Source organism: Bemisia tabaci, chromosome 7, assembly GCF_918797505.1.
Source record: "Bemisia tabaci chromosome 7, PGI_BMITA_v3".
Taxonomy (NCBI): Eukaryota; Metazoa; Arthropoda; class Insecta; order Hemiptera; family Aleyrodidae; genus Bemisia; species Bemisia tabaci.
In genome coordinates this window covers 43,898,892-43,923,533 of record NC_092799.1, presented here as the reverse complement: position 1 = coordinate 43,923,533, position 24,642 = coordinate 43,898,892, and the positions used below count along the sequence as shown (strand labels likewise).

The window sequence follows — 24,642 nt, the reverse complement described above, 5'->3', positions numbered from 1 at the left end:
GTTAGGATAGAGCTGAATCCACATACTATCGGCGGGGGAAAATAAAACCAAAAAAGTTAAACTCGCGGATCGAATATTTTTATCGGGTTTTCCTCGTTCCGTCGTGAGAGTTGTTCGTTTTGACTATGTTCAGAGACAAAAGCACCTCGCCGCGACTGGAGGGTGTCGAGGAATGTTCCTCGCTAATCGGAATAAAAGACGCTGGAGAATGCATGGGATCGTATGCGTCAATGTTTGGAGTGCACATATTGAGGGACAGCGAAAAATCCGGAGCGCCTTCATTTTGCTCCGTATGCAATGTGAGCGGGCGCAGGGTACGAATAGTTGTATCATGAAGGCGCTATTATTGACGATGCCTCGCCTTGTCTCATTTCGGTTTGACTTGCGTTTGAGTGCCCCTGGAGGAAAAGAATTGTTACGTCCGTATGATTTCTCTCGATCAATCAGTTTGTCATTTTAATAATCTATAGTAAAGACACGCGACCGATATGTATTTATTTTCCGAGGAGAAATAAATGACACTGACATGATAAGTTTGATTTTTTGCAGAGGTGGATTAGATTTTAAGAGAAAGTACAGAACGGGTACTTCAGGATCCATTCCTGATTAGCTCCGCGATTTCAGGCTATAGACAGCTTTTCGAGTACAAAAGAAACTGTAGACGTTTTGATTAGATGATCTACAAAAGCAGAAAATGAGGTTTTATCTACTCGCATCAACGCAAACTTTACTCAAATTGCAGAGTTTGTCAAATGTATTCAGTTTTGAAACAATTTTGGGCATTACATTGAAAAAAATATTTTCAGCCTAATCCTATACTATGGCAAGGTTGGTAACAAAATCAGCGAGAGATAACCATCAAACTTTGGCAACAACCCCATTCCACCTACGGTTGCCGATGTACACTTTTTTTATCCTATGGGTCTCCATGACCCAGTATCCTGATTCTCTCTACAAGATATGTACTCAAAGCAGGAGTATATCCATCAAAATTTGGATAGCCCTCATTTCAGAGTTGTAACATTATAAATTCTTGAAACCTCTTTAACTCTGTCTTTATCTTCTTCAATTCACACCAATTCAGGATAAAGACAGAGTTAAATAGGTTTCAAAAATGTATAATGTTACATGAACTTCTAAAATGAGTGCTATCCTTATTTTGATGGATATACTCCTGCTGCTTTGACTACATGCCTAGTAGATAGAATCAGGATACTGAATGGGTCCTATGGACTCCATGAAAACTTAAAACTTGCAGAACATATTATCACAGTTTTATTTCTGCATTAGAAGGATTGAGGTAGCAAAACTTTCCCTAGACGTGTATCCTGCCTCCGACGCCAAAAATCACAGGACTTAATTAATTTTCAACGAATTTTATCTTTTAATTCTAAGGTTTCAGTACAATACGATGATTTTTAAAAATGCACAACAGTTCTTTTGAGAGAAAACCAAAATGTCAATAATTTTCAATGAGCTTAACGCAACGATTTTTCTAGTGTGGAAAAAGATCCCTAAAATCACTAGTTCAGAGAGCAAAACGTACGAATCAATATGAATAGAAAACTAGTCAAATCTGACTGTTTTCCTACTTTATATTTAGCAGAGGTTCTTAAATATTTACCCATAATGTTAGCGAAATCGTGTCTTCCTGGAACGGCCCATAAATTCATTTGGAGCAAACATTTCCATTTTCAAATGCGAACCCCAAAGCACTTTGTACACTCTTACTTTGCGTATCTGAAAATATTGTCCTTTCCCTTGGAAAGTACTCTTAAAAAAAAGTTGACACGTTGCTTTTGAAAAATGTGGAACCATGTGTGGTGGACTCATTTCTGACTCAACAACACATTAATTTTGATGGAAATGAGGAAAATACCGATGGGCACCGTCAGAAACTTTCGAAGCGGAAAACATCTACACTTTTATCATAATTTTTATCGTGTTATCCTCATTGAGTTTGATGAGAGGGAAAATGTACTGACAAAAATCGGGTCCAGAGGGAGTGTCTGGATGGGGAAAAGTTTCTTCGGAAGAACCATAGATTACTTTCAGTGCTCAAAAAAGCAGGAGAATTGTAATTTTCGAAACGCTTTAAACTATTATTGTGGATTTCACGAGGGCCGAATTTTTCGGTTCTTGAGCATGGCACAATGGCACATCCGTCGTTAAGCTGAAACTGCATCGCTGGCCAGTCAGAAGCTCTGGCGCGGACTTGACGCGGTGCCGAATTCAAATTTAAGTCGAATGGTCCATTTTTAATTTTTTTTTTTTTTTGCGTTGGATGATCCACTGTAGGTAGCTTGCTTTCATTGTTGGATTTTGTCGATAGCTGTGCTGAAGACAGAAAAGTTCTGCTACTCCCGAGGTAGAGTGCCTCGTACAACAAACCGGTGGGCCCTACAATTTCAACGATAGTTACTTGTTTTTACCGCCAAAGGTTCAATTCGACGAACAGAGATCTCAGTTTACCAAACCGAAAAACTGCGGTCGATATGAAATATGTTCCAAGTGAAGCATAAAAGTCTCATCTCCGTGTACAAACTGGGGCTCTTAATTAACTGACACTACTTTTTAATTTTTTCAGCAAGGTCTACACAAAATCTAGGAGATTTTGAGATCTATGATGTGCTCCGAATGCATCTGGCGAACTTCGAAATACGGCAATAAAAAATCACATGCACCGATGATCCTCTTTGAGGCCTCAAAATTGTACATGAAGAATAGCATAAACTTTTCGGTTTTTTAACTGCATATTCGTCTCTGTTGAAACGATTGGTCGGATAGCGCGACACAGATACCTCAGTAACTTCTGGACCGAGAAGCTCCAGCTGAATTATTCGGCTCGACCACTGCTGTGCTAAGTAAAAACATCGTATGAGCCACCAGGAGTTGCCAAATTTCCTTCAATAAATTATGAATTTTCAGAAAAATTCGTAAATATTTCTTCTCGGATTTTTCTGAGGATTTTCGTTCATAGTTTGATCTAAAAAGTCTGAAAATTTTCGGGAATACTATTCATAACTTTCTTCAAAAAGAAATATTTTTAGAGAAGAAATCTGACAACATTCGAATGTTTATACGGCGTTTTTACTTAGCACGGCAGAAAGTCCAAGTTTTTTTCATTGGAAGTTTATTTTTCTCCGTGAAAGTGGCAACGCGGCTTATCGATCCGTATTTCTCGAGCGATCCTAGCTCCAACATTTCTGTTTTTTCGGTGATTTGGAGGTTTAATTAGCTTCCATTTTTCAAATCACGGAGCGCCGATTTCGGCTGCGTAATGACACACTTTCCGATGCTTTTCACCGGCGGCGGGACGCTCTCCGACCGCAGAAATCGCGCAACTCCTGCGGTAACGCCATTCGAGTTACGCGGTTTTCACCGGCGGCGGGACGCTCTCCCACTCGCAGAAACCCCGCAACTCCTGCCGGAAACGCCATTCGAGATACGCGGTTTTCGCTAAGAATGATGGCCACGGATCGGTCGCATGTCGCGCAACGGGAACGGATAGCGCCGTGCGGCTTTCGGCAGACCCCCGAGATCCGTGCAGCACGTCACGTACCGTAAAGCTACTGCACTCGGCAAAAACCGCTCATATGCATAGGGTTTGGACGGGAGATGAGCGGTTCTTCCGGAAAGCACCGGCCTTCTCCCTACCTCTCTAAAGTGCTACAGAAAAATCGCATAACTGCCAATGGAAGCTTCATAAGGATTTGCGGTTTCAGCTCAACTTTCGTCGCGAGGCGAAATGAAAGCATAAAAGTTCGTTGACGCGATATTCTAATTTCTTTAATTCCATTCATGCTCACAAATAAACGGTCTCCTAGTTAGACGTCAATATTTTGAAAATGTTTTACAAATACTGTCATATTATTTTTTAACCACGGTGATTTAATCACCCGAGTGACAACACCTCAACCTCAATTGGAGTTATTAGGATTTAAAGCGTGGAAAATCCTTAAGAGCGCAGTAATTTTCACAATCGTGACCGTCATCGAGAAAAGAGACCTCAGTCAACAAAAACTCAAAATTGAATTACTGGTTCCACAATATGAAGGAGCGTTTAAAGAAGTTTAGGGGGAAAAACGGCGAAACTGTCGAAGCAAAGTGGAATTATGATATTTTAAATGCAGTTCAAAAACGTCATTTCGAGAAAAGACCTATCCTGCTCAATATAAAATGGTAAGCTCAGCATCAGGTGGCCCTAACGCCAATAATCCTAACGCAAAAAACTTGACGCTGGGCTTCACTGGTAAAAAAACACATTGGAGAGTCCAGACTCTTGAAAACATTGACATGGAAAAATACTCTTGATTCTATCAGATTTTTGCTTAAATCAAAAGGAGATCCGCTCAAATTAAGAGGCTTGGTTCTTGATTTAAGCTTAAATATGATTGAATCAAGAGTATTTTTTCTTGTCGATGTTTTTAAGAGTCTGGACTCTAGATACAATGTGTTTTCTTTTCCAGTGTTGTCCACTACCCCTTCTAAACCCTTCCTCCGATTTCCCTTCTATTGCTTAACCCCTACCTGCGCATTCTGCGCTCTCTCAATCCGATATCCCATAGAAGCTCCACGCCCACTTTCCTCTCCGGTTTTTAGGCGATTTCCATGGACTGGATTCAGTTGACATTTTAAAGCGGTTTCTCACCCGTTTTGGAGCCACATTACGGTCGGAACTAGGAATCCCGGGGGGGGGGGGGGGGGGGCACTTTCCCCCAAAAAATATACATGGTCCCTCTAACAAAATTTGAAAGATTTTGATAAGTGACTGCTCGACAAATCTTTCATCTTTAAAATAATTTTTCGACAGCAGCCCCTCTAAACGTCTCAATTTTTCAAAGTTTCCGGTGAAGTCCTTCGGACTCCTTCCAACACGAACCCCTTCTTGGGAAATGGGGGATGACATTTTGAGCCCCCCCCCCCCTTTGATGAGATACCCTTCGCGCCTTCCACAAAAAATGTTCAGTTCTACCCATGACTTCGCTTCACATACGTATGATTGAAATCCGAGCAATGTACTCACTACTCACTTTCATTTCCGCGACCACTCAAGAAGTAAAAGTACTTACAACTTACGCGTCGGACAAATCGCGACCAGGCAATAGGAACAGGGCCGACCGTGCAAAGTAAACAAGTCTGCTCCAAAAATAGACCTTATTTTATTTGTTTATTTGCTTCATGATGAGTTTAAGTGCTCTACAGCCCACAATTAATAATCTGCAATCCGCGATAATAATAGGTGCGACCTGATTGGCGATTTTTTTCCGTCGCAGAACTGGTGCGGAAAGCGAAAATGCTCGATATCGGAGGGAAAACGCGTGGAGGAAATTGGGTCAATTTGAATTGCTACAATCGAGAGATAAAGTAGGAAGGCGCCACGCCGCGAACAAGTTAACCGGGTCTCGCCAAAAATATCGAGAATTCCTTAATTAAGCCCTCAACTTGACTTTGTTGAGCTGGAGTGAAAGGATATTCGAATTTTCACTCTGTCCACGCTGAAGTATGATCTTCCTCGTATTTCAATTGAAAGGAGAGCGAACATAAAACACGTAGTACGTAACGACTTCCCCTCTTTCCCTCGTGCGTGACGCACACTTAACGCAAATCTGCACCCCTTAAAAAAATACGCTACGCTCTATTCGACTCTACTACCCCTTGAATTTATACTTTTTAATGAATTTTTCAAAAATGTTTATAAGTTTTTTGAAAGACTGCCTGCCACCCTCCCTTCATTTTTCATCTTGAACGTTTGAAAAATCGGCGCACCTCTGGATTCCCCCATCCCTTCCAACCTTTAAAGTGTTACGCATTTTAACAGCTCCTGCAGGCTGATTATTGAAATTGATGGACAAAGCTATAGATAAAGGAGACAAAAGAGATATGGCGAGATGCTATTGGTGGTTGCAATGGACAAAAGAAGGTAGGTAATAGACTAACTAACGGCAACCCGCGAGAAACCCGACAGTTAGTCTATCATTTTCTCCCTGTGTCTATAGGAACCACCCATTTCAACCAATAGGATCGCTCCGTAGTCCCTATGTCTTCTTTGTCTATAGCTTTGTCCATCAATTTCAATAATCAGTCCGCAGAGTTAAATTTTACTCTCGTAAATTTTCATTCTAAACGAGCGGGCAACCTCTTCGTTTTGTTTTGACGGAAAATCGTTCCGAGAATTTCTTCGCAAACCTTGGAGAAGTTTAATGGACTGCAATTGGAAGTAGAACTATTATAATGTATCTCGGTCAATGTACGGTAATTAACGAATATTCGCGTTACGTCATCTCAACTGGTTAGCTCCGGAGCCCGGAGCAGGCCAACAACTACGCTGTAGTGGTCAGTTACCCACTAGATATTCGATTGAATTGCTCCTAGGAGGGAGGAGGCGCAGGCGGGGAGGGGGATTGTTGATTTTGAGTCAACTGTAATCTATGGGGTTGGTGCTGTACATAGGCCAAATTGGTTCTGCAGGCACACGGAGGAAAACTTCGGTCGTGGGGACCGAGTGGTTTATTTGGCGCTTTTCAGTTCAAAAATGATCATGAGCCGCTGGCAATGGATCCATGGTTGCTGAGCAAACCGACGGCTCCAGCGGGCTTGTCCCTGGTAAAAATTGGCGATAGGAGCTGCGTTTCAAAATACCATAGGAGTTCTTACAGCCGACTGAAGAAGGCGATAGAAAATCATATAGTTGGCTGTAGAAAGTGGAAAAAATCATACGGCCGGGCTACACGAAGCGATAAAAAATTATACAGCCGGGCTATAGTTCCTGTCGCCGGGCTTTACACTTTATCGCCTGGTTGTTGCTTGTTCGCCATCGGCTATAAAAGGCTATAAGAAATTGTGTAGAAATTCGTGTGCTTTGTAAATCCTTAAGTTTGTACGGCATCACCTTAAGGTGAATCCAGGGTTCGATTAGGGATAATTCAAGATTAGAGATAGCGCCACCGCAGTCCCCACTGAGAATTTCACTTTCCTTCGACGATTACTGAAATAATATTCCTCGAATTACAAAAAGCAGATCCACAAGATATAGATTAATTTTTGCTTGATTTTTTGAGCCAAAAATATTGGCAATTAGAATTACAAGCGCAGAGAAAGCACGGCTGAAACTTTCAGGTCAGAGGTGGCGCGCAACGGAATCCCTCATGTTCTGTCTCTCTCTCTCTCCCATTGCCGCAATGGGAATTACTTTCCGCCGTAGTTAAGACTTTATTTATGGGAATTTTGAGAAGATTTTTCTATTGAGTGTTCCTCACGTATGTTGCCATATCCCCTGGATCTCCAATCTTGAATAAGTATTACGGTTTTTATTATTTTGGCAAATATATGCAGCTATTCTGAGCAGCGCGACGTGGTGGCCAAATCGCGAAGTTCCAAGCCTGGATTCACCTTAATATTTACAAAACGCACATTATTTGTTTTCATCAATTAAAATGAGAATAACCCATACAGAGTGTGCAAACATTTCAAAGTCATGAGTTGAAAAACGCTGACTCCACGAGATTAATTATTAGAGTCTAACACAAAGCGGAGCGGAGCGGCGAGGCACTGGCGCCTACAAACCTAACAGGGATACTTCACGCACTGCGCAATGCGTGAAGTATCCCTGTTAGGTTTGTAGGCGCCAATGCGCGTTTCGCGCTGGCTGCCCGAGTGCCCGCCTGCTGCACCGCAGCGTGCCACGGCGCTTGAAGCAACTATTTCACACCAGAGGTATTGCACAGTATCATACGAAACTGAAGGCGCTCTAATATATTAGGAATGGCAGGCATCCATCAAAAGTACGGAGCTTCCCTCGCAAAATAAATCAAGATACTACGGCTCAAAAAGAGAGCGGTAGTCCAAAAACTCACCAAGTCCTAGCATCCGTAATTAGTACCGTTTAGCATACACTATATCGCCAGGCTGTTGCTTAATCGCCATCGGCTATTGTTCGGCTATTGTAAAAAGTTGGATGATAAAATTATGTACAGACAGGCTCAAGCAAGAGTCCGTCGAGTAATCACTCGGAAAAAGAATGAGGCTTGGGAAGAAAGCTGTATGAAGATAAATACCTACCTTGGAGGTCGGAAAAGTACGGAAGGCTGGAAAGTGATCAAAGGGTTGCGGCGGAATAAAATGCGCGACATCATATCTCCGATACCAATTGACAAGATGGAGAACTATTTTAAAGATTTATTAACGGAGAGGCGACCCGAGTTTCAAGGCGGAGTCATAGGCACTAAAGAAGATTCCAACGTGGAGATCCAGCTCCAAGATGTAGTGAAGGCTGTGAGGGAGTTGAAAACTCGCAGAGCTCCTGGACCTGGGGGTATACCGGCGGAGTTGATAAAATGTGGCACCGGTAAACTATTTGAACATCTTCGGAAACTTATGCAAGACTGTTTGCATGGTTCCGAAATACCAAAGGATTGGAAGGAATCTTGGATTACTCCCAGTCATAAGAAAGGTAGTAAACAAGATTGCGATAATTACAGAGGTATATCGGTCACAGGAACCTTGAGCAAGGTCTATGGTAAAATTCTCAAGGCAAAGGTCGAAGAGTTTTGGAGCGGCCAGGAAGCCGAAGAACAGGCTGGTTTTAGAGCCGGTAGGTCTACCGTCGACCATCTGTTCACCATCACCCAGGTCATCGAGAAGAAAAGGGCGGTCAGCCAGGAGCTGCACTTGGTGTTTGTGGATCTTCAGAAAGCTTATGACAGCGTGCCGTTAGTGAAGCTTTGGGAAGCCTTGGAAAAAAGGGGTTTTAGCAAAGGACTTGTGGGGGCAATTAAATCATTTTATAACGGGACGATAGCAAGAATTAAATGTCGTGGAGAGTTGTCCGGAGGTTTCTTCGTCACAAAAGGACTGAAACAAGGCTGTTGTTTGTCACCAACACTATTTAAGGTATACCTAGAGCACGTTTTAGAGGAATGGAAGAAGAAGGTTGCAGGAATGGGCGTTCCACTCGTTGATGGGCAGACCCTTTATACTCTATGCTTTGCCGATGACCAGATCGTTGTAGCTCAAGATGAGGAAGATGCAGATTACATGACGCGGAAGTTGGTCGAAGAATATCGGAAATGGGGCATGGATGTTAGTGTGTCCAAGACAGAGAAGCTGGTCGTGGGAGCAGCGCATCAACGGCAAAGCATAGAGCTTGAGGATGGACGGCGCATCGAAGAGTGTGATGAGTATAAGTATCTCGGTGTCTGGCTTGATCAGGATGGAAGGATGGATAGAGCAATTAAGGACAGGATCATCCAGGGCAGGAGAGCCATCGCGATGCTGAACGGGGTGCTCTGGGATCAGAGCATCTCAAAGGCAAATAAGCACCGGATATATGACGCCATCGTTAAAAGTATCGTGTTCTATGGTAGTGAAGTGTGGCCTATGACGAAAAGAACGCAAGAAATGTTGAGGGCAACTGAAATGGATTTTTGGCGGCGATCTGCCGGCATTTCGAGACGGGACCGTGTCCGTAATGAGAGAATTCGCCAGGTGATGAAGGTTGAGAAAGATATCGTGCACGACGTCATGTCCAGGCAGTTATGCTGGTATGGACATGTGCAAAGAATGTCGGAGGAGAGGTTGCCCAAACAAGTTTTGGATTGGGTACCACCTGGGAAGAGGCGACGGGGACGTCCCGTAAAGGGTTGGCGGCAGGGCGTTGACGAAGAGATGTTGCGGTGTCAGTTGCCCGAGAACCTCTGGGAAGACAGGCATATGTGGCGTTTGGGTGTCGTAGAACGCCAGAGTGCGTTATAATGCGTCTTTATATATATATATAGATTCTACTGCCAATTTTTACCAGGGGTTGTTGAAATTTAAAGACAAAGCTGTAAAGAGAGAAGAATTAAGTAGAATGGAGCGATCCTATTGGTTAAAATGAGTGGTTCTCTCGGAAAATGATGGACTAACTATGGGGTCTCCCGTGGGTTGGCGTTAGTTAGTCTAATACCTGCCTCTTTTGTCCATTGCAACCACCCGCGTGCACCAACAGGAGCCCTCCATATCCTTTTCGTCTTCTTTGTCTATCGGTCTCTCTACCAATTTCAACAATCAGTCCGCAGGCTACAGGGATGAAAAGCTTCGAATGTTATGGATCCTGTTCCATTTGAACCCAATAGTTTTTAGTTCGATGAACTGAAGCGGTCAGTTCGCTGGACTGAATAAGGCTCATCGTCAGTTCATTGAACTAAATAAGCGCCAACCGAACTATTCAGCTCGAATAATCGAAGTTTTTTCTGCTGCCACCCTCTGCTTCACCTGGCGCTCCGGTCGATGTGAATCACTTCAAGGCTCCAGGCCGATCTTGGGGAAAGTCTGGACGACCGAGATCGATAAATTATCGAGGCAATTTTCCGTCGTCTGGAGAAAGTGTTGAAATATGAGGGGGGAGTGACCGTCCGCGAGGAGACATCCGGGAAAATTGGGCGATCTCAACGAAAGGGGGAGAGGGAGAGTCAACAAAAGTTAATCAGGGGTACAGAAAGGTGAGGTCGGTTAGACGACCGGCGTGCGAGAGAGACCGGCGAACAGTGTCATGTTCCGCCTCAAAAACTGGCCAAAACTCACATTTCAGAGATGAATTTTTAACCCTGGTCCAATAGACTCTGTCCTCGGGACTTTTAACGCAAGTTGGATTAGAAATCAGGAGAAGAAGTAGAGGTAAAGGAAGGAGACAGACGGGGAAGAAGAAAATGTGGAAGATGAAAAGAATAAGGGAGAAAAAGAGGAGGAAAAAATGGAAGAAAAAGAGGAGGAAGAAACATGGAAGATAAAGAGGAGGAAGAAAAATGGAAGAAAAGAGGAGGAAGAAAAATGGAAGATGAAGAGGAGGAAGAAAAATGGAAGATGAAGAGGAGGAGGAAAAATGGAAGAAAAAGAGGAGGAAGAAAAATGGAAGATGAAGAGGAGGAGGAAAAATGGAAGAAAAAGAGGAGGAAGAAAAATGGAAAAAAAGGAAGAGGAAGAAAATGGAAAAAGGAGGAAAGAAGAGGAAAGATGAGGAAGGAGAGGAACACAATACGGAAGAAGAGGAGAGATAATGATTAGAGAAAGAAAAAAGTGCAGAAAAAGAGAATACGAGGAGGGCTAATAAAATGTAGAAGAAAAATAGGACGAGAGAGAATAATGAGAAGAGAAGGAGAGAGGAGAGAGGGCGAAGAACAGAAATAAATTCGGGAAGAATATGATGGAGGGGAAGAAAAAACGAAGATGGCGAACAAGAATGAGAGCAGAAGGAAGGCAAAGACAGTGACGAATTGTTTTTGCTTCCTCTTTAACTCTTTCTGCTTTCTCTAAGTCTTCCTCCTTCTAAAGTTTTCCTTCCTTAGCTTCTACTTCCACATCTTTGACTCTCAACTTTGAGACATAAGGCAAGGGTCTAGAAGACCCAATTCTGCGAGAATAAGGTTGAATCGAGCAGATTGAGCGATCGAAGAGTTTTGGCCAAGTTTTGGGGGTCGAAAACCGGTGTGTGCGTCGCACCTGGGGTAGAAGGAGAAAGGGTGGAGGCGAAGCGGGAGGGATGTTCGAAGGCGGCCTTGATCGGTCGATGGTTGTTCCCTATGGTCTGCGGGGTGAACGATCTCGGCGAGGAACGAGGAAGAGACGTCCCCGTCAACTTCGGGACGTGGTTCGCGGCGAGACGGACGTCCGAACCCAGGGCTCCGCGTCGGGGCACCCGGTGCGGGTGCGTAGCCGTGGCTGCGTTCCTGGACTCGAGACGGTGTTTGCTCGGCACACATCCACCATCCACACGGAACCGACGCCACCCAAGAGCCCAGTCTCCGTTGCCCGATCACTTTTGGGCACCTTCGTCAACTTAGTCCAGGCGCCTGGTAAGTCTACCTGGAATTTTGGGTACACAGCGATTTTTTTGGCTAACTTTATGTTTTTTGGGTCGCTGAATTCGAATCTGAAGTTTCCTACCGCGTATCTGGTGAGCATTTTCCGCCATCTTGAAAAAATGGCCTAAAAAGGCCTTTTTTTGCGGTTTTTTTGATATAGCGGCTACGCATGAGAAAAAATCCCGGATTTAGCTAATGTTTTGAATAGCTGACAAAATTTGGAAGAAAATGGTATATGAATATGCTAGGTTTGCTCAAAAATTGAGGAACCTCGGATCTCGGAACTTTGGAACGCTTCGGAACTTAGCTGACCGCGGCGAGCCGGATCACGCGTTAACGGGTGCGCCGCGAAAACGTGAATGGGCGCGATGTTCCACGATGCTGTATCTTCCTCAATGTTTAAGCAAACCTAGCATATGTATACACCATTTTCTTCCAAATTTTGTCAGCTATTCGAAACATTAGCTAAATCCGGGATTTTTTCTCATGCGTAGCCGCTATATCAAAAAACCCGCAAAAAAAGGCCTTTTTAGGCCAATTTTTCAAAATGGCGGAAAATGCTCACCAGATACGCGGTAGGAAACTTCAGATTCGGATTCAGCGACCCAAAAAACATAAAGTAAGCCAAACAAATCGCTGTGTACCCAAAATTCCAGGTAGCCTCATTTTTAGCCACCAAGCGCCTGGACTGACTTCCAGTCGTTCACGTTCAGCCCGCCTCCGAAAAAATGGACCGCGTTGAGTACACTGGAAAAAAACATATTGGATCTAGAGTCCAGACTCATAAAGACATCGACAAGAAAAAATACTCTTGATTCAATCAGAATCTAGCTTAAATCAAGAACCAAGCCTCTTAATTTAATCGCATTTTGTTTTGATTCAAGCAAAAATCCGATTGAATCAGGAGTATATTTTCTTGCCAATGTTTTCAAGAGTCTGGACTCTAGATCCAATGTGTTTTTTTTCCAGTGCAGAGAGAAACCAAGCCAGATCAGCTCTTGTCAGATTTTATTGGGAATTTTAATTTTTTACATAAAAACGGTTCACTGGAAAAAAAAAAAAAAAAAAAAAAAAAAAAACGCATTGGATCTAGAGTCCAGACTCTTAAAAACACCAACAAGAAAAAATATTCTTGATTCAATCAGATTTAAGCTTAAATCAAGAACCAAGCCTCTTAATTTGAGCGGATTTCCTTTTGATTTAAGCTTAAATCTGATTGAATTAAGAGTCCTTTTTCTTGTCAATGTTTTCAAGAGTCTGGACTCTGGACTCTGGATCCAATGTGTTTTTTTTTTCCAGCGTTGTGCGGGTGTTTGTGCGAATTTCGGTGAATTTTCTGCACAGTTCCAAGCAAACTCCTTCAAATTTTTGAAGGGATCCGCACAAACGTCCTCTTGAAAAAAATTAAATGGCTCAGAAAAATGTGGCAATAGCTCATGTGGCTTGGTACCTTTCTGTTGAACGCGGTCCAAATATCCTGAAGAAGACTCATTTCGACGTACGAATTGCGTGCCACAAACTGGCACTACTCTTTTCATTTCTCAATCATGTTTGAACTCAACTCTTTGACTGATTCTTGTGTGTCTCGAATGCGAGATTGTCAAAGATCTTCTAAGTCTTTCGGAGATTGTCGGCCCAACGATCTTTAAAAAACAATGGTCAATAATTTGTCATCCCCCGGCCGAAGTATCACAAGCGCCATGCGACGTTTGAAAATTTCAGCCGCCATTTTATTTTTTTACAGAGAAATCGCTCAACGAAGCTGTCCGAGAATTTCACTGATTTTTTTTTTTGTGTTGCCGATAAAATTCAGTGAAATTTTCGAACAGATCCAACCAACAATTTCTCTGTAAAAAAATAGAATGACTGCTGAAATTTCAAAACGTCGCATGGCGCTTGTGATACTTCGGCTAGAAGGTGACGAATTGAGGCGTTGGGTAAAGAAAGAGCGTTTCTTGGTTGCGGTGATACAGAATAATCACTGTTAATTTATATTTTAAAGAGGAAATTACTGGGTCAGTTTTCTGAAATATTTTGTTTTAAGCGTTGTAAAATCTTAAAGAAAATTCAGTAAAAGTTAATCGAATTCAATTATTTGCTTTCATTCAGGTTTGTCGCCTGTCTGCCTGCCTAAGGAAGCAATAAAGTTAAAGAAGCATGCAATTAACTACCGCATACACGGCGCGCTGGTGAGGACAGGAGTATCCAAAACGCCTTCAATTCACTCCCTATGCAATATGGATATCCACAGAGCACGAATAATTGTATCAAGGCGCTTTTTCCAATTCCGCATGGCCACTGACAGCGAATCATGAATTAAGTGACTGGCTCCTCCGATTCTATGGAAATGAAACGGTGTGTTCGATCCGAACTTCACTGCTTACGTTACGAATTTCAGTATTTTGACGTTTCAACCAAAACCCAACAGATGAGAGCAAAGGACTCAATTCATAGTCGTTTATTCACTTAACCGTCCACTGGTACTTAATGATCATGACTCCTGCCTAAGTTATTACCTAGTCTTTACTTTTCCTTTACATTACATACAAGTGTATTCCGAGCACAGACTTAATCTCTCAAACAAGAACGGGAAATGTGTGACATTTACTGCAAGTAATCTAGCAATTCACAAATAAACTGCAGGAATGCCGGAAGAATGAACTGAAAAACGAAGGAACGAGCTGAGATTTTGCGTGAAAACGACCAAATGAACTGTAAAGAGAGCTTGTGCACCTTAATGGCTGTCTTGTCGAGTTCCTCATGAAATTCCACTCATTCATACCTTATCACGGAAAATATTTTTTAACGTTTTCCGTCCTTTCGTACGAAACTTTAAAACTCGTGCGTTTCCAGTGAATCTGTAATTTTTTTTCTTAGACTAAACATTTCATTTAATTTGAGGGGTTTCTCAAGCCATAAAAAAACACTGCGGTGCGGAAAGTTTAAGGAACAGCTACATAAATACAGAACTCTGATTAGCTTGTTCCAACCCCTCTCTTTGCGGAGGCAAACATTGAAAGTTGTGAAGTTTGGGACCTTTAACTTTACGTGAAAGCCATAACCACAAAATCAAACAGATAAATGTCGTTTCTTGAGCAAGTTGTGTTCTCACAACAAAAATTAAGCTTTAATGGTTTGAGCAACTATCATCGCTGAACGGAAGAGTTCTGCAAAAAAAAAAAATGGTATGAGCCAACTCGTTCAAACGGAGGTGACAATACTGAATGGATGTTTTGATATCGAGTTTTTCTGCGCTCAAGGAGGTTACATAATGGAGGAGCCAGTTAAATCTAGGCTAATCCAGTTCAACGTCGCTTCGTTGAGTCGACTGCGTAAATACTAAATGGGCGAAGGATACGGTCCTTGAGGGATCGGGCAGGAGTAACACAAATACTACGACACTATTCCTCACCATGAGCGGGGGGGGGGGGGGGGCGCAAGGGCCCATTCAGCAGCCTTCACCGGGTTATACTACAATAATTAAGCGACTATATACGATCGCAACCATTCTACGCGGCCACCAGCCCCCCCCCCCCCCCCCCCCCGAATTTCTGGCGAACAAATTCTTCTCATCCCTGATTCTGTTAGGTTTTGGAGGAGCATTTACCTCGCTCAACGGGAAAGACTATAATACTTTGGAGCGCAGCAAGAGAATGTTTTCGAGATTCTTTTTCAAACTAACTCAAAAATATCACCTGTCAGGGGTGCTTTAATAACTGGGGCCATTTTCATCTCTGATAAAAATCAACAGTACTTATGTGTTTACAAATGTGGAGACTTACACATGAGAAAGTACAAATGAAATTGATGTGTTTTTGCAATGAGTGAGAAAATATAGAAGGAGAGAGAAAGAATATCGAACATTTTTGGCTCCCGAGATCCAGGTAACGTAGGAGTATATCGATACGTGCTATTTTCATTTACTCTGATAATGAGCAATAGACTGGGCGACATTTAATGAGTAGTCATGAGCATATTTTGACTTCATTTTGCAGTTTGGAACTACAATTTCTGGCTTATCCGTTACATACGCTGTTTCTAAACTGAGCCAGAAATTGTAGTTACTAATTACAAAATGTAGTCCGTTTAATGGTTCCGTATACTTATAGGGAGGGTCCTCTAGTTGACAAAAATGGACCACTGTTACAGGCTGCATGGAAGTTTCCGAAAAGAATCAGAAACAATACATATAATACAGACCAGCTGAAATCTTGGGACAATCTGATTTGAGCACGTGACCACCCAAGCCTTCGGTTTAAAGTTAACAGAGCATTGAGACAGCCACTTTTTGGCGAACCCCTTCAATTTGAGAGATCACGACCGTCGGGTTGCGTGCTTATATTTTGAAGGCGAATTTTGCGCGTGCGTCAGAGAATGAGTATATCTGCGCCGCAGCTTTTTTCACTACATAAAATAAAGAGATTCGAGCTTCGGCGCCGTTTTCATACCGATTATTATTCACACCTGGTCGTTAGTTGGCAATCGGCGAGAACACTCAAATAATCAATGTCGAATTGCCCACCGTTAACTGACGAACAGAGACAAAACTGGGCCTCCCCGAAACGCAATTTTTTTATTGGTGTCTATTAGATATTTGCAGAAGTAACGTGTATCAGTTCTAACGATTGATAATTCATTGTAAAGTGTCGATCTATTGCAGCAGTTGCCGTAACACGCGCTGAGCAAATTATTGTGATGAGAGTGCTCTGTTTACAGACGACAGTTGTCAATCACTTTAATTTTTTCCTTATGGTCACTCTCAAAATAGCTCATGTCCTACGCGGCCGTGCTAAGGAAGAACGTCGTATGAACATTCGAGAGTTGTCAAATTTCCTTCAATAAAATGTTTATTTTTGAGAAAAGTCGTGAACAGTTTTCCTTGAAATTTTTAGGAGCTTTGGGTGTAATTGCAAACAACATTATCTGAAAAAATGGAAGAAAAATAGCTTCCAGGATTTTATGTCCACCTACCTTTCGTCCATTAAATAAAAGTCCACCGCTATTTATGTCCACTAAACGTTAAGTCCAGTCTTTATTAAGTCCACATGATTTAATGTCCGAAATAGTTGCTTAAAGCGTTGCGGCGCGGCAGGCAAGCAGCGTGACACGCGCATAGGCGCCTACAAACCTAACGGGATACTTCACGCGTTATATTTATATTTATATTTGCGCGTTGCGCAATGCGTGAAGTATCCCGTTAGGTTTGTAGGCGCCAGTGCGCGTTCTGCGCTGCTAACACGCCGCTCCGCTCTGTGTTAGGCTCAAATACTTAGACTCGCGGAGTCAGCGTTTTTCAACTCACATAGAACTAGACTTTAGGATAGAAATGAAACCAAGTATTTACCAAAGACAATTTGAAAAGATGAATCAAAAGAAGAAATTAACATTTCATTTAAAATATGAGTTACGATAATAACACCTCATTCTCTCTTAGTTTCCTCATTTCGATATTGTCAATATAATTTTACACACGGACTAAAATATGACGCTTGAATTTGATTTTAGTGGACTTTACATTATTTGTGGACTTAACTTAGTGGACGTTTAAGTAATGTACTTAACAATAGTGTGGGCTTTAGAACTGTGGACGTAAAAAAAGTGGACATAGAGTCCGTGTACCGAAAAATATGCATAAGTTTATCAGGAAATTCGTGTTTTAAAAATGAAAATTTGGCAGCGCCTGAAGGCTTTTTACGGCGTTTTTACTTAGCACGACAATATGACGGAGGAGCGATGACTAGGTAGGCACTCAAATGGCAAAATAAATATAGCACAGTTGTCTCTCGATATTCCGAACGAACCTCTCTCGAATGGAAACGCAAGTTTTCTGAAACTTTTTCGAAAATTATTTTACAAAAAACCGATGTAATTTAGAATTTCGTAAAAACAATGTAAAATCTCGTCATTCAAAGTGTTCAAGGTAGTTTGGCTCTTCTGTATTCCGAAATGAAGAGAGATATTCCTCATGTGATTTCCAGTATTGGAAGTACATAAGACTATCTCTCTACAATTCGAAATAAGACACTTCCTTTCCTTCGTATTTCGAGATCGACTGATCGCATATGCTGGGAATGTGGCTGTTGCTAAGCCCTGTTAGAATTTAGAAAGATGGACAGGTAAATAAGTCCAATGGGCAAAAGTTTATTTTCACTGGAAAAAAAAACCACATTGGATCCAGAGTCCAGACTCTTAAAAACATCGACAATACAAGAAAAAGTACTCTTGCTTCAATCAGAATCTAGCTTAAATCAAGAACCAAGCCTCTTAATTTAAGCGGATTTCGTTTTGATTCAAGCAAAAATACGATTGAATCAAGAGTATTTTTTCTTGTCAATGTTTTCAAGAGTCTGGACTCTAGATCCAATGTGTTTTTTCCCAGTGCTTTGTAGAAGAAAAAAAAAGAAAAAAAGAAGAAAAAAAAAACATCGTATGAAGGTCCAGACGTTACGAAATTTCTTCCTATAAGTAAAACACTAATTTGTGAAAAGTGAGAAATATGTTTAAAGCAGTATAATAAAAGCAGTAGATTAAACTGCACAGAAAATACTCTACAACTTTAATTAAAAAAATAAGAGCTCACAAGTTTTCCAGGAAATTCGTATTTCATTAGAAGGAATTTGTGAACGCTCGCGTGTTCATACGCCGTTTTTCCTGAACGCTTTAGTTCTGACATCCGAGCAGAAGACAACTATATCGGTAATAACGCCTTTAGGTAACTATTCGTGTTCTATGGACATGGACATCTGCATGTTAAAAATGGAAGGCGCTCACCGGTCGTTCTAGTAAATAATACAGTTTTTGCAGCGACACGCTGTCACTGTTCGGTTTGGTGGTGGGATATGATATGATATCCTGATTCGTGAAAATGGTGCGAAAATATTCATTCTTATTCTTTCTCCTTAATTGTTATCACAAAATTTCATCTTGCCTCATTTTCGTAAAGGCGCGACGCACGTTTCTGCTTCGTGGACTACAGCGACCGGAGCGCCTTCCATTTCTTCATATGCAACACGCGCGTCCATAGAGTGCGAATAGTTGTATCACAGAGTTATTATCAACATCATTCAGTGCGTAGCACGAGAAGCTCCAAGCGCCTCATCTTATTCTACCCGAGTGGTGCTTAAAAATTTAAACTTTAAAAATAAGTACACTAGAAATCTTATATTTTGAAGCTCTTCGATTAAAATAATTACTTTCATCGATCTTAGTTTATATTTTGTTTTATGTATAACGCGATACTCTTAGGATTTTATACTATAGAGTATACGATTAGTCGCTTTTACAGCGCACTGGGGCGCTTTGCGACACCTAACCGCCACGGAAATCTGTGAATTTGAATCAATCTGAAATTTCACAGAATGTGGCAAGGTAGTTGAAATGAAAAGAAAAAAAATCCTGACTTTCCGCACTTACTTTTGAGATTCCCTGACTTAGGGTTTCTGGACCGATGAAGACACTCTTTAATTCCCTGACTTTCCCGATTTCTTCTACTTGGAGAAACCAGCTGCCTGATTGTTGAAAGTGATAGACAAAGATATAGACAAAGAAGACATAGGGAGTATAGAGTGATCCTACTGGATGAAATGGATGGTTCCTGTAGACAAAGAGAGAAAATGATGGACTAACTTTAGGGTCTCTCGTGGGTTGGCCGTTAGTTACTCTGTCACCTTTGCAATCACCCACTTTCACCGATAGGATTCATCCGTATCCCTTTTGTCTTCCTTGTCTTCGGCTATGACTATCAATTTCAGCAGTCAGCCCGTCGGGCAACCTGTGGAGAGATCCTCAAACGGCTAAAGAAATATTATAGCAATGGAGCCGAAAAATTGCAAGTATTATTTATGAGGGAGAGACCCTAGACTAAACGGTCGTACGTTGTGTCGCGTGGTTGGGACGACAGACAGCTAATTTTACGAGCATGACTTTATCGCGGGCTCAGGTCGACGAGGTTGACAGTTGTAAGGACGTGATGCCCCGTGTCATGTCTCCGTTTGTCGCCTGTCAGTCCTGTCACCTCAGACATCACCGCCGCTTACTCCCGCTTGTATAATTCGGATGATGATACGTTTCAAGTTCGATTATTTGATTCTCGAGACGAAAAAAAAAACTGTTGAAATTAATGCCTCGCGCCGACTGCAAGTGTCACTCGTGTCTCGTAAACTCTTGAGCCGTTCCATGTTTACAGAGCAGACCATTCGAGGAGTACTAAGTACGTTCTGCATGATCGAGTGTCGTGGTGTTTCTAGTAGCGGCGCGTGGACTAACGAACGGGAGAGGAGGGGAGAGTATATCGACGGTGAAACTACCAAACCACGTATCTCGTTTGCGGTGTTTAAAAATCTCCGCTCACATTTTATTTTTTTGAAGTAGACCAAATCAATATCATTCCTTGAAATTTTCACAGAATTTTCTCCGCACGAAGAGGAAAAATCACGGAAATTTTCAAGACTGGACGTTAAGTAGCTTTTCATTTAAAAAATAAAGTATGACAGGAAGTCTGCGACGTCGCAAACCGAGATACGTGGTTTGGTAGTTTCACCGTCGATATGTAGTTTATTTGGGGGGGGGGGGGGGCTTCCCGGGAAAATGTCTAAATACAGGGTTGCACAGGCGGACCTAGATCATTTTCCTAGGAAGGGGGCCTCACGGTTGCACGGGTGAAAGGAAACATTTGAAACGTTTAAAATTTCCGTGAAATATTTCATGAAATTTCACAAAGTTGTGAAAAATATGAAACATTTTCAGAGGCCGGGTATGCAACACGCACTAAAAAACACCACAATGCAAAACTCAGTCACCTTCCACTTAATTTTTTGTTTAATTTCGAAAAATATTTTTCATGAAAAGATGTAACCCTGGGGGACCCAGACCCCCTACAGCCGGGGGACCCAGACCCCCTACCACCGGGGGGTCTGGGGGTATGGAATACCCCCCCCCCCCAGTGTAGAGCGGGGTCCGGGGGGCCTCCCCTAGAAAATTTTTGAAATTTTGAATCTATTAAGACGCATTTTCAGCTTTCAGTGAAGCTGATTTTCCATCAATATCTGCGGAATTTTTTTCCCCCCACCCTCGGCACAAAATAATTTCGAATTGTTGCATTCATCAGATCCGGAAATCATTTGGAATTTTAACTCTATTTTGACGCATTTTGGAGCTTCCTTGACGAAAAGTTCAGAAAATACTATATGAATAAACACGGTGTTTTCATTTAAATTCTGCATTAAAAGAGATAAATATCCTCGACGAGAATTTTTTCCCGCCATTTAAAATTTTGGGGGAACCAGATGATGCTAATTTTGATTCTGGGGGGGGGGGGGGGCGACAGGCTCCCCCTGGGCCCTCCCCTTCGTACGCCCATGCAGGGTTGTCATACAAGGTGATCCGAAAGTCCTGTACCACCTCTATTACTCCTAGTTTCTTTGCTCCTTTTCAGGGTGGTCCGTTTAAAATGTTGGGGGTTCCAAGAAGTCATTTCCTTTAGCCTGGGAGCAACCACAAACAGGGCCGGATTAGCACTTTAGGGCCTGCGATGCTGCGGCCTTAAGTTCTAAATTTAAGGACCCCATATGATACCCAAAACTCCAGTCTTAGGGCCTCTCTAAATCTGTCTTTCAGACTACAAGGGCCTCTAGAGAATCTGGAATTTTAAAAAAATTGCCCAGGAGGGCTGATCCCCGGCCCTGCTTACAAAATGCCAAGCCTTCAACTCAATTTATTCAAAAGTTACAGGCATGATGCCTGGTGCCAACGGTGTGGAACTTCTGGATTAGCTTGTAGGTTTCAAAATTTGCTCACTTGGAAAAATTTCCTGGAACGCCTGTGGGAACGTGCTGTTGTCCCAATAGATTCCTTTTTCCGTAGCGAGAATCCCATGAATCGGAACAGCAGGAATTCCTATTATCTCAAATAGAAATCCGATGAGAAAATTGAGAACAGTAAAATTTTTTTCCACCTGCAGTCTTATGAACCTAAATATTCATGACCTTTCAGACAAGGGAGCCCCCCCAAAAACACCCCTCAATTTTAATTTATCCCCCTGGAGCCACCAAAAGCTCAGCAAAAATTGAAATCCGGGCATGGACATGCAGCAGATTGCACGTAGGTTTGGGCGAAAAACATTGAGCGCCTGAAATTCACCTTAATTTTGTAGGATTTTTCCTTGATGTGTACAAGAAAAACATTTTCTGAACTTCAGTCATATGAAGAGTATGATCAGATGGTTGAAATTCATTACATAGTCCTTAAATGCAATTTAATTGTGTAAAAAAAAAATAGCATAAAGAAGGGCCTGTTGAACCTTCTAACCAAAGTTCAAGACGATTCATATGTGAATAGTGCTCACTGCAATAGATTTATCTTTTGACTACATGGTTATGAAGGTAAACTGAAGTAAGTTGAGCGGCATGCATGGATGGTTGCAGTGGATGAGAATCAAAGCCAGGAAGCAATAAGTGGTGCATTCAAAGGATTACTCCATTTGAGAGGGACTGTGTAAAATTTCGTCAATCAAATATTCATGATAGGCGTTGAGAAAATCCCTTCCTAGTTATATAAACGATTCCTGAGCGTTCAAATGTTTTCAGGACTTATTGATACAGTTGATGCAGTAGTGTTACACTTAAGATAAATTTTGCCTCCTAAATTTATAATCGAATAGATAACATGTGAATATTGACCACTGGTTCAACCTGAACAACTACTGCTATCGAATCCCCTACGACGCAGAAAGTTTCTAAGGCACCTTCCACTTTGAGCTACTATGAACTAACCACAGTAACAAAGTTGAGTTGGCAGACCACCTCAAGAGGTATCAACACAGTGAGATGAGGTTGAATAAATAAATGCCATTCCATCGACGGAGCAAAACGTGAGCGTCTTATCAAAATGTTATGACGCGCTGTGTCAAAATTAGGGGTAGGAAGGAGCATCTCAGCGTCTAAGATGAGTGTTTTATAGAATAAGCGACTTAACACTCTCATGAGGCGAGAAAAGCATGACATGACAGTAAACACAAACCTGATTTTAATCCTTTTCCGCTAGCCACGAGTTTTCCACTTTTCGCAGCTTTGGCACCCTTCAACAGCATAATTGAAGTTAGTGAGTCAGTTGAGAAGATAAGATTGATCCGGTAGAAAACACGGACTTCAACTCACGATCACTTGACACTTAGAAAAATCGAAACACTTCTTTAAGAAACGGAACAATATTTTTGATCACTTTTGCTTCCTCATCAAAATATTTCGTCGAACAACCACGATCCTGAAATTCGTATCAAGATGGATGCCAAATTGTTAGATAAAAATAGTACCTTCATTCATGTTTTAAATCAATTCATGCCTCACTGGGCACTACCGCAGTCAACATCTTTGGTCAACAGTCAACACCGCTGGTGAGGGACTGTAACACCGGATTCTACCAATGTAAATTCTTCACCTCTGACGCAATCACAGAGCGGAAAATTTTGAATAACCGGGAACCGCTGGTTTTATTGATGGACGGAAAAGGAGTCTATTTTTTGTACCAATCAAAGGATTAAAATGATTAACATGGCTTTCTGAATGACACATAATGTGCTCTTGTTACTGTGTCTGAGCATTTGGTTTCAGTTAAAACTTGATTACTTAATATGTTTCTTGATTTTTTTCCACACGTCTCTTCATGGTAAATTCTTTAAAATGTACACAACTACTGTGTGTAGCTTTCTTGTAAAAATTCTTTCTAGACATCAGCTCACAATCTGTAAGTAATGCTCTGCAATGGGCGTAAGTAATAATCTGACACACAGAAATCGCAGAGGGTGGTGGCAAGGTAGCCAGGTGGTTTTCAGTCGTGATGTTATCAGCTATTAAGAATCAAGCTAGAGAGGCGCAGACCATGCTGTGGATAGTCCAAGTTTGTAAATGCCTTCATTAAACTAGCGATTTGTGGGGTCTCTTTGAAAACCGTTGCTTGATTATTTGTTTTAAAATGTAGGTAAGTATGTCAGGACTCAATTTATCAAAATGGAATTGAGTCACATTAGACCATAATAGAAATAAAGAGATTTGAGGTTTCCTCCCTCCATAAAACTCTCAGTGTAGAAAATGAACTTTGGGTCCAAAATTAGAAAATATACTAAAATTTACCTCTAGATTTTCGATAGGAGACTGTAATGACTTGTCAGGCTTAAAATCACTGTTGTAAAGGTAGCTCATTTTTCTTGAAAATGTAACTTGATTACTTAGGTACTGTACCACTTATTGTTTAAACCGGTAGATCCTTCTTCTAAGATTCCTACGGCATTTTGAATTCACAATCTTTCTTATTTGTTCATGTTTCTTTAGTTTTTTAAGTTATTTCGACGGAAATTTCGTTGTTGGCTGCTAAAACTTCTTTAAAAATGGTCAAACATGTAATTTCAATACTTGGCAACAGCATCATATGTCCGGTACCTGACTGAATTTTTAAAATTTTAGGGGTGGCATCACGTATCGGCAACTTATAGGTACGAATATTTGATGGTGGGTGGCTATTGATTTTATTTTTCCCCAAGTAATGATCTGGAAGTTCCCCATAAAGTCCTGGAAACGTGATTTCTGGTTTAAAATTAAGCTGTCCCATGATTTCTAACTCCTTAGAAGAAATGAGCTGAATTATCATTTTAGGACAGTTGTCTGGCGCTAGACTAAATGAAGCATCCATCCCTGGATTCTCTTGGCTAAATAAAGCCTTGGTCGTTAACATGTTAAATAATTGTATTAATTATTTTAGTCTCCCTGTGGATCCGAACATCCAAGTTTCCAATATTTTTTTTGTGAAAAAA

General features: G+C 41.6%; 1 protein-coding gene across 3 annotated transcripts in view; it reads right to left on the bottom strand.

The window, feature by feature from the left end:
- Positions 1–23,104, bottom strand: part of NFAT (NFAT nuclear factor) — a 211,785-nt gene extending 188,681 nt beyond the window's left edge. The window contains exon 1 of one of the 3 annotated variants that reach the window (XM_019049619.2): positions 22,857–23,104. In XM_019049619.2, the coding sequence (XP_018905164.2) occupies positions 22,857–22,926 (70 nt within the window). In that variant the 5' untranslated portion in view covers positions 22,927–23,104. The remainder of the gene's footprint in view (positions 1–22,856) is intronic. The other 2 variants (XM_019049618.2, XM_072302637.1) reach the window with 2 other exon arrangements.
- Positions 23,105–24,642: the final 1,538 nt, after the last annotated feature.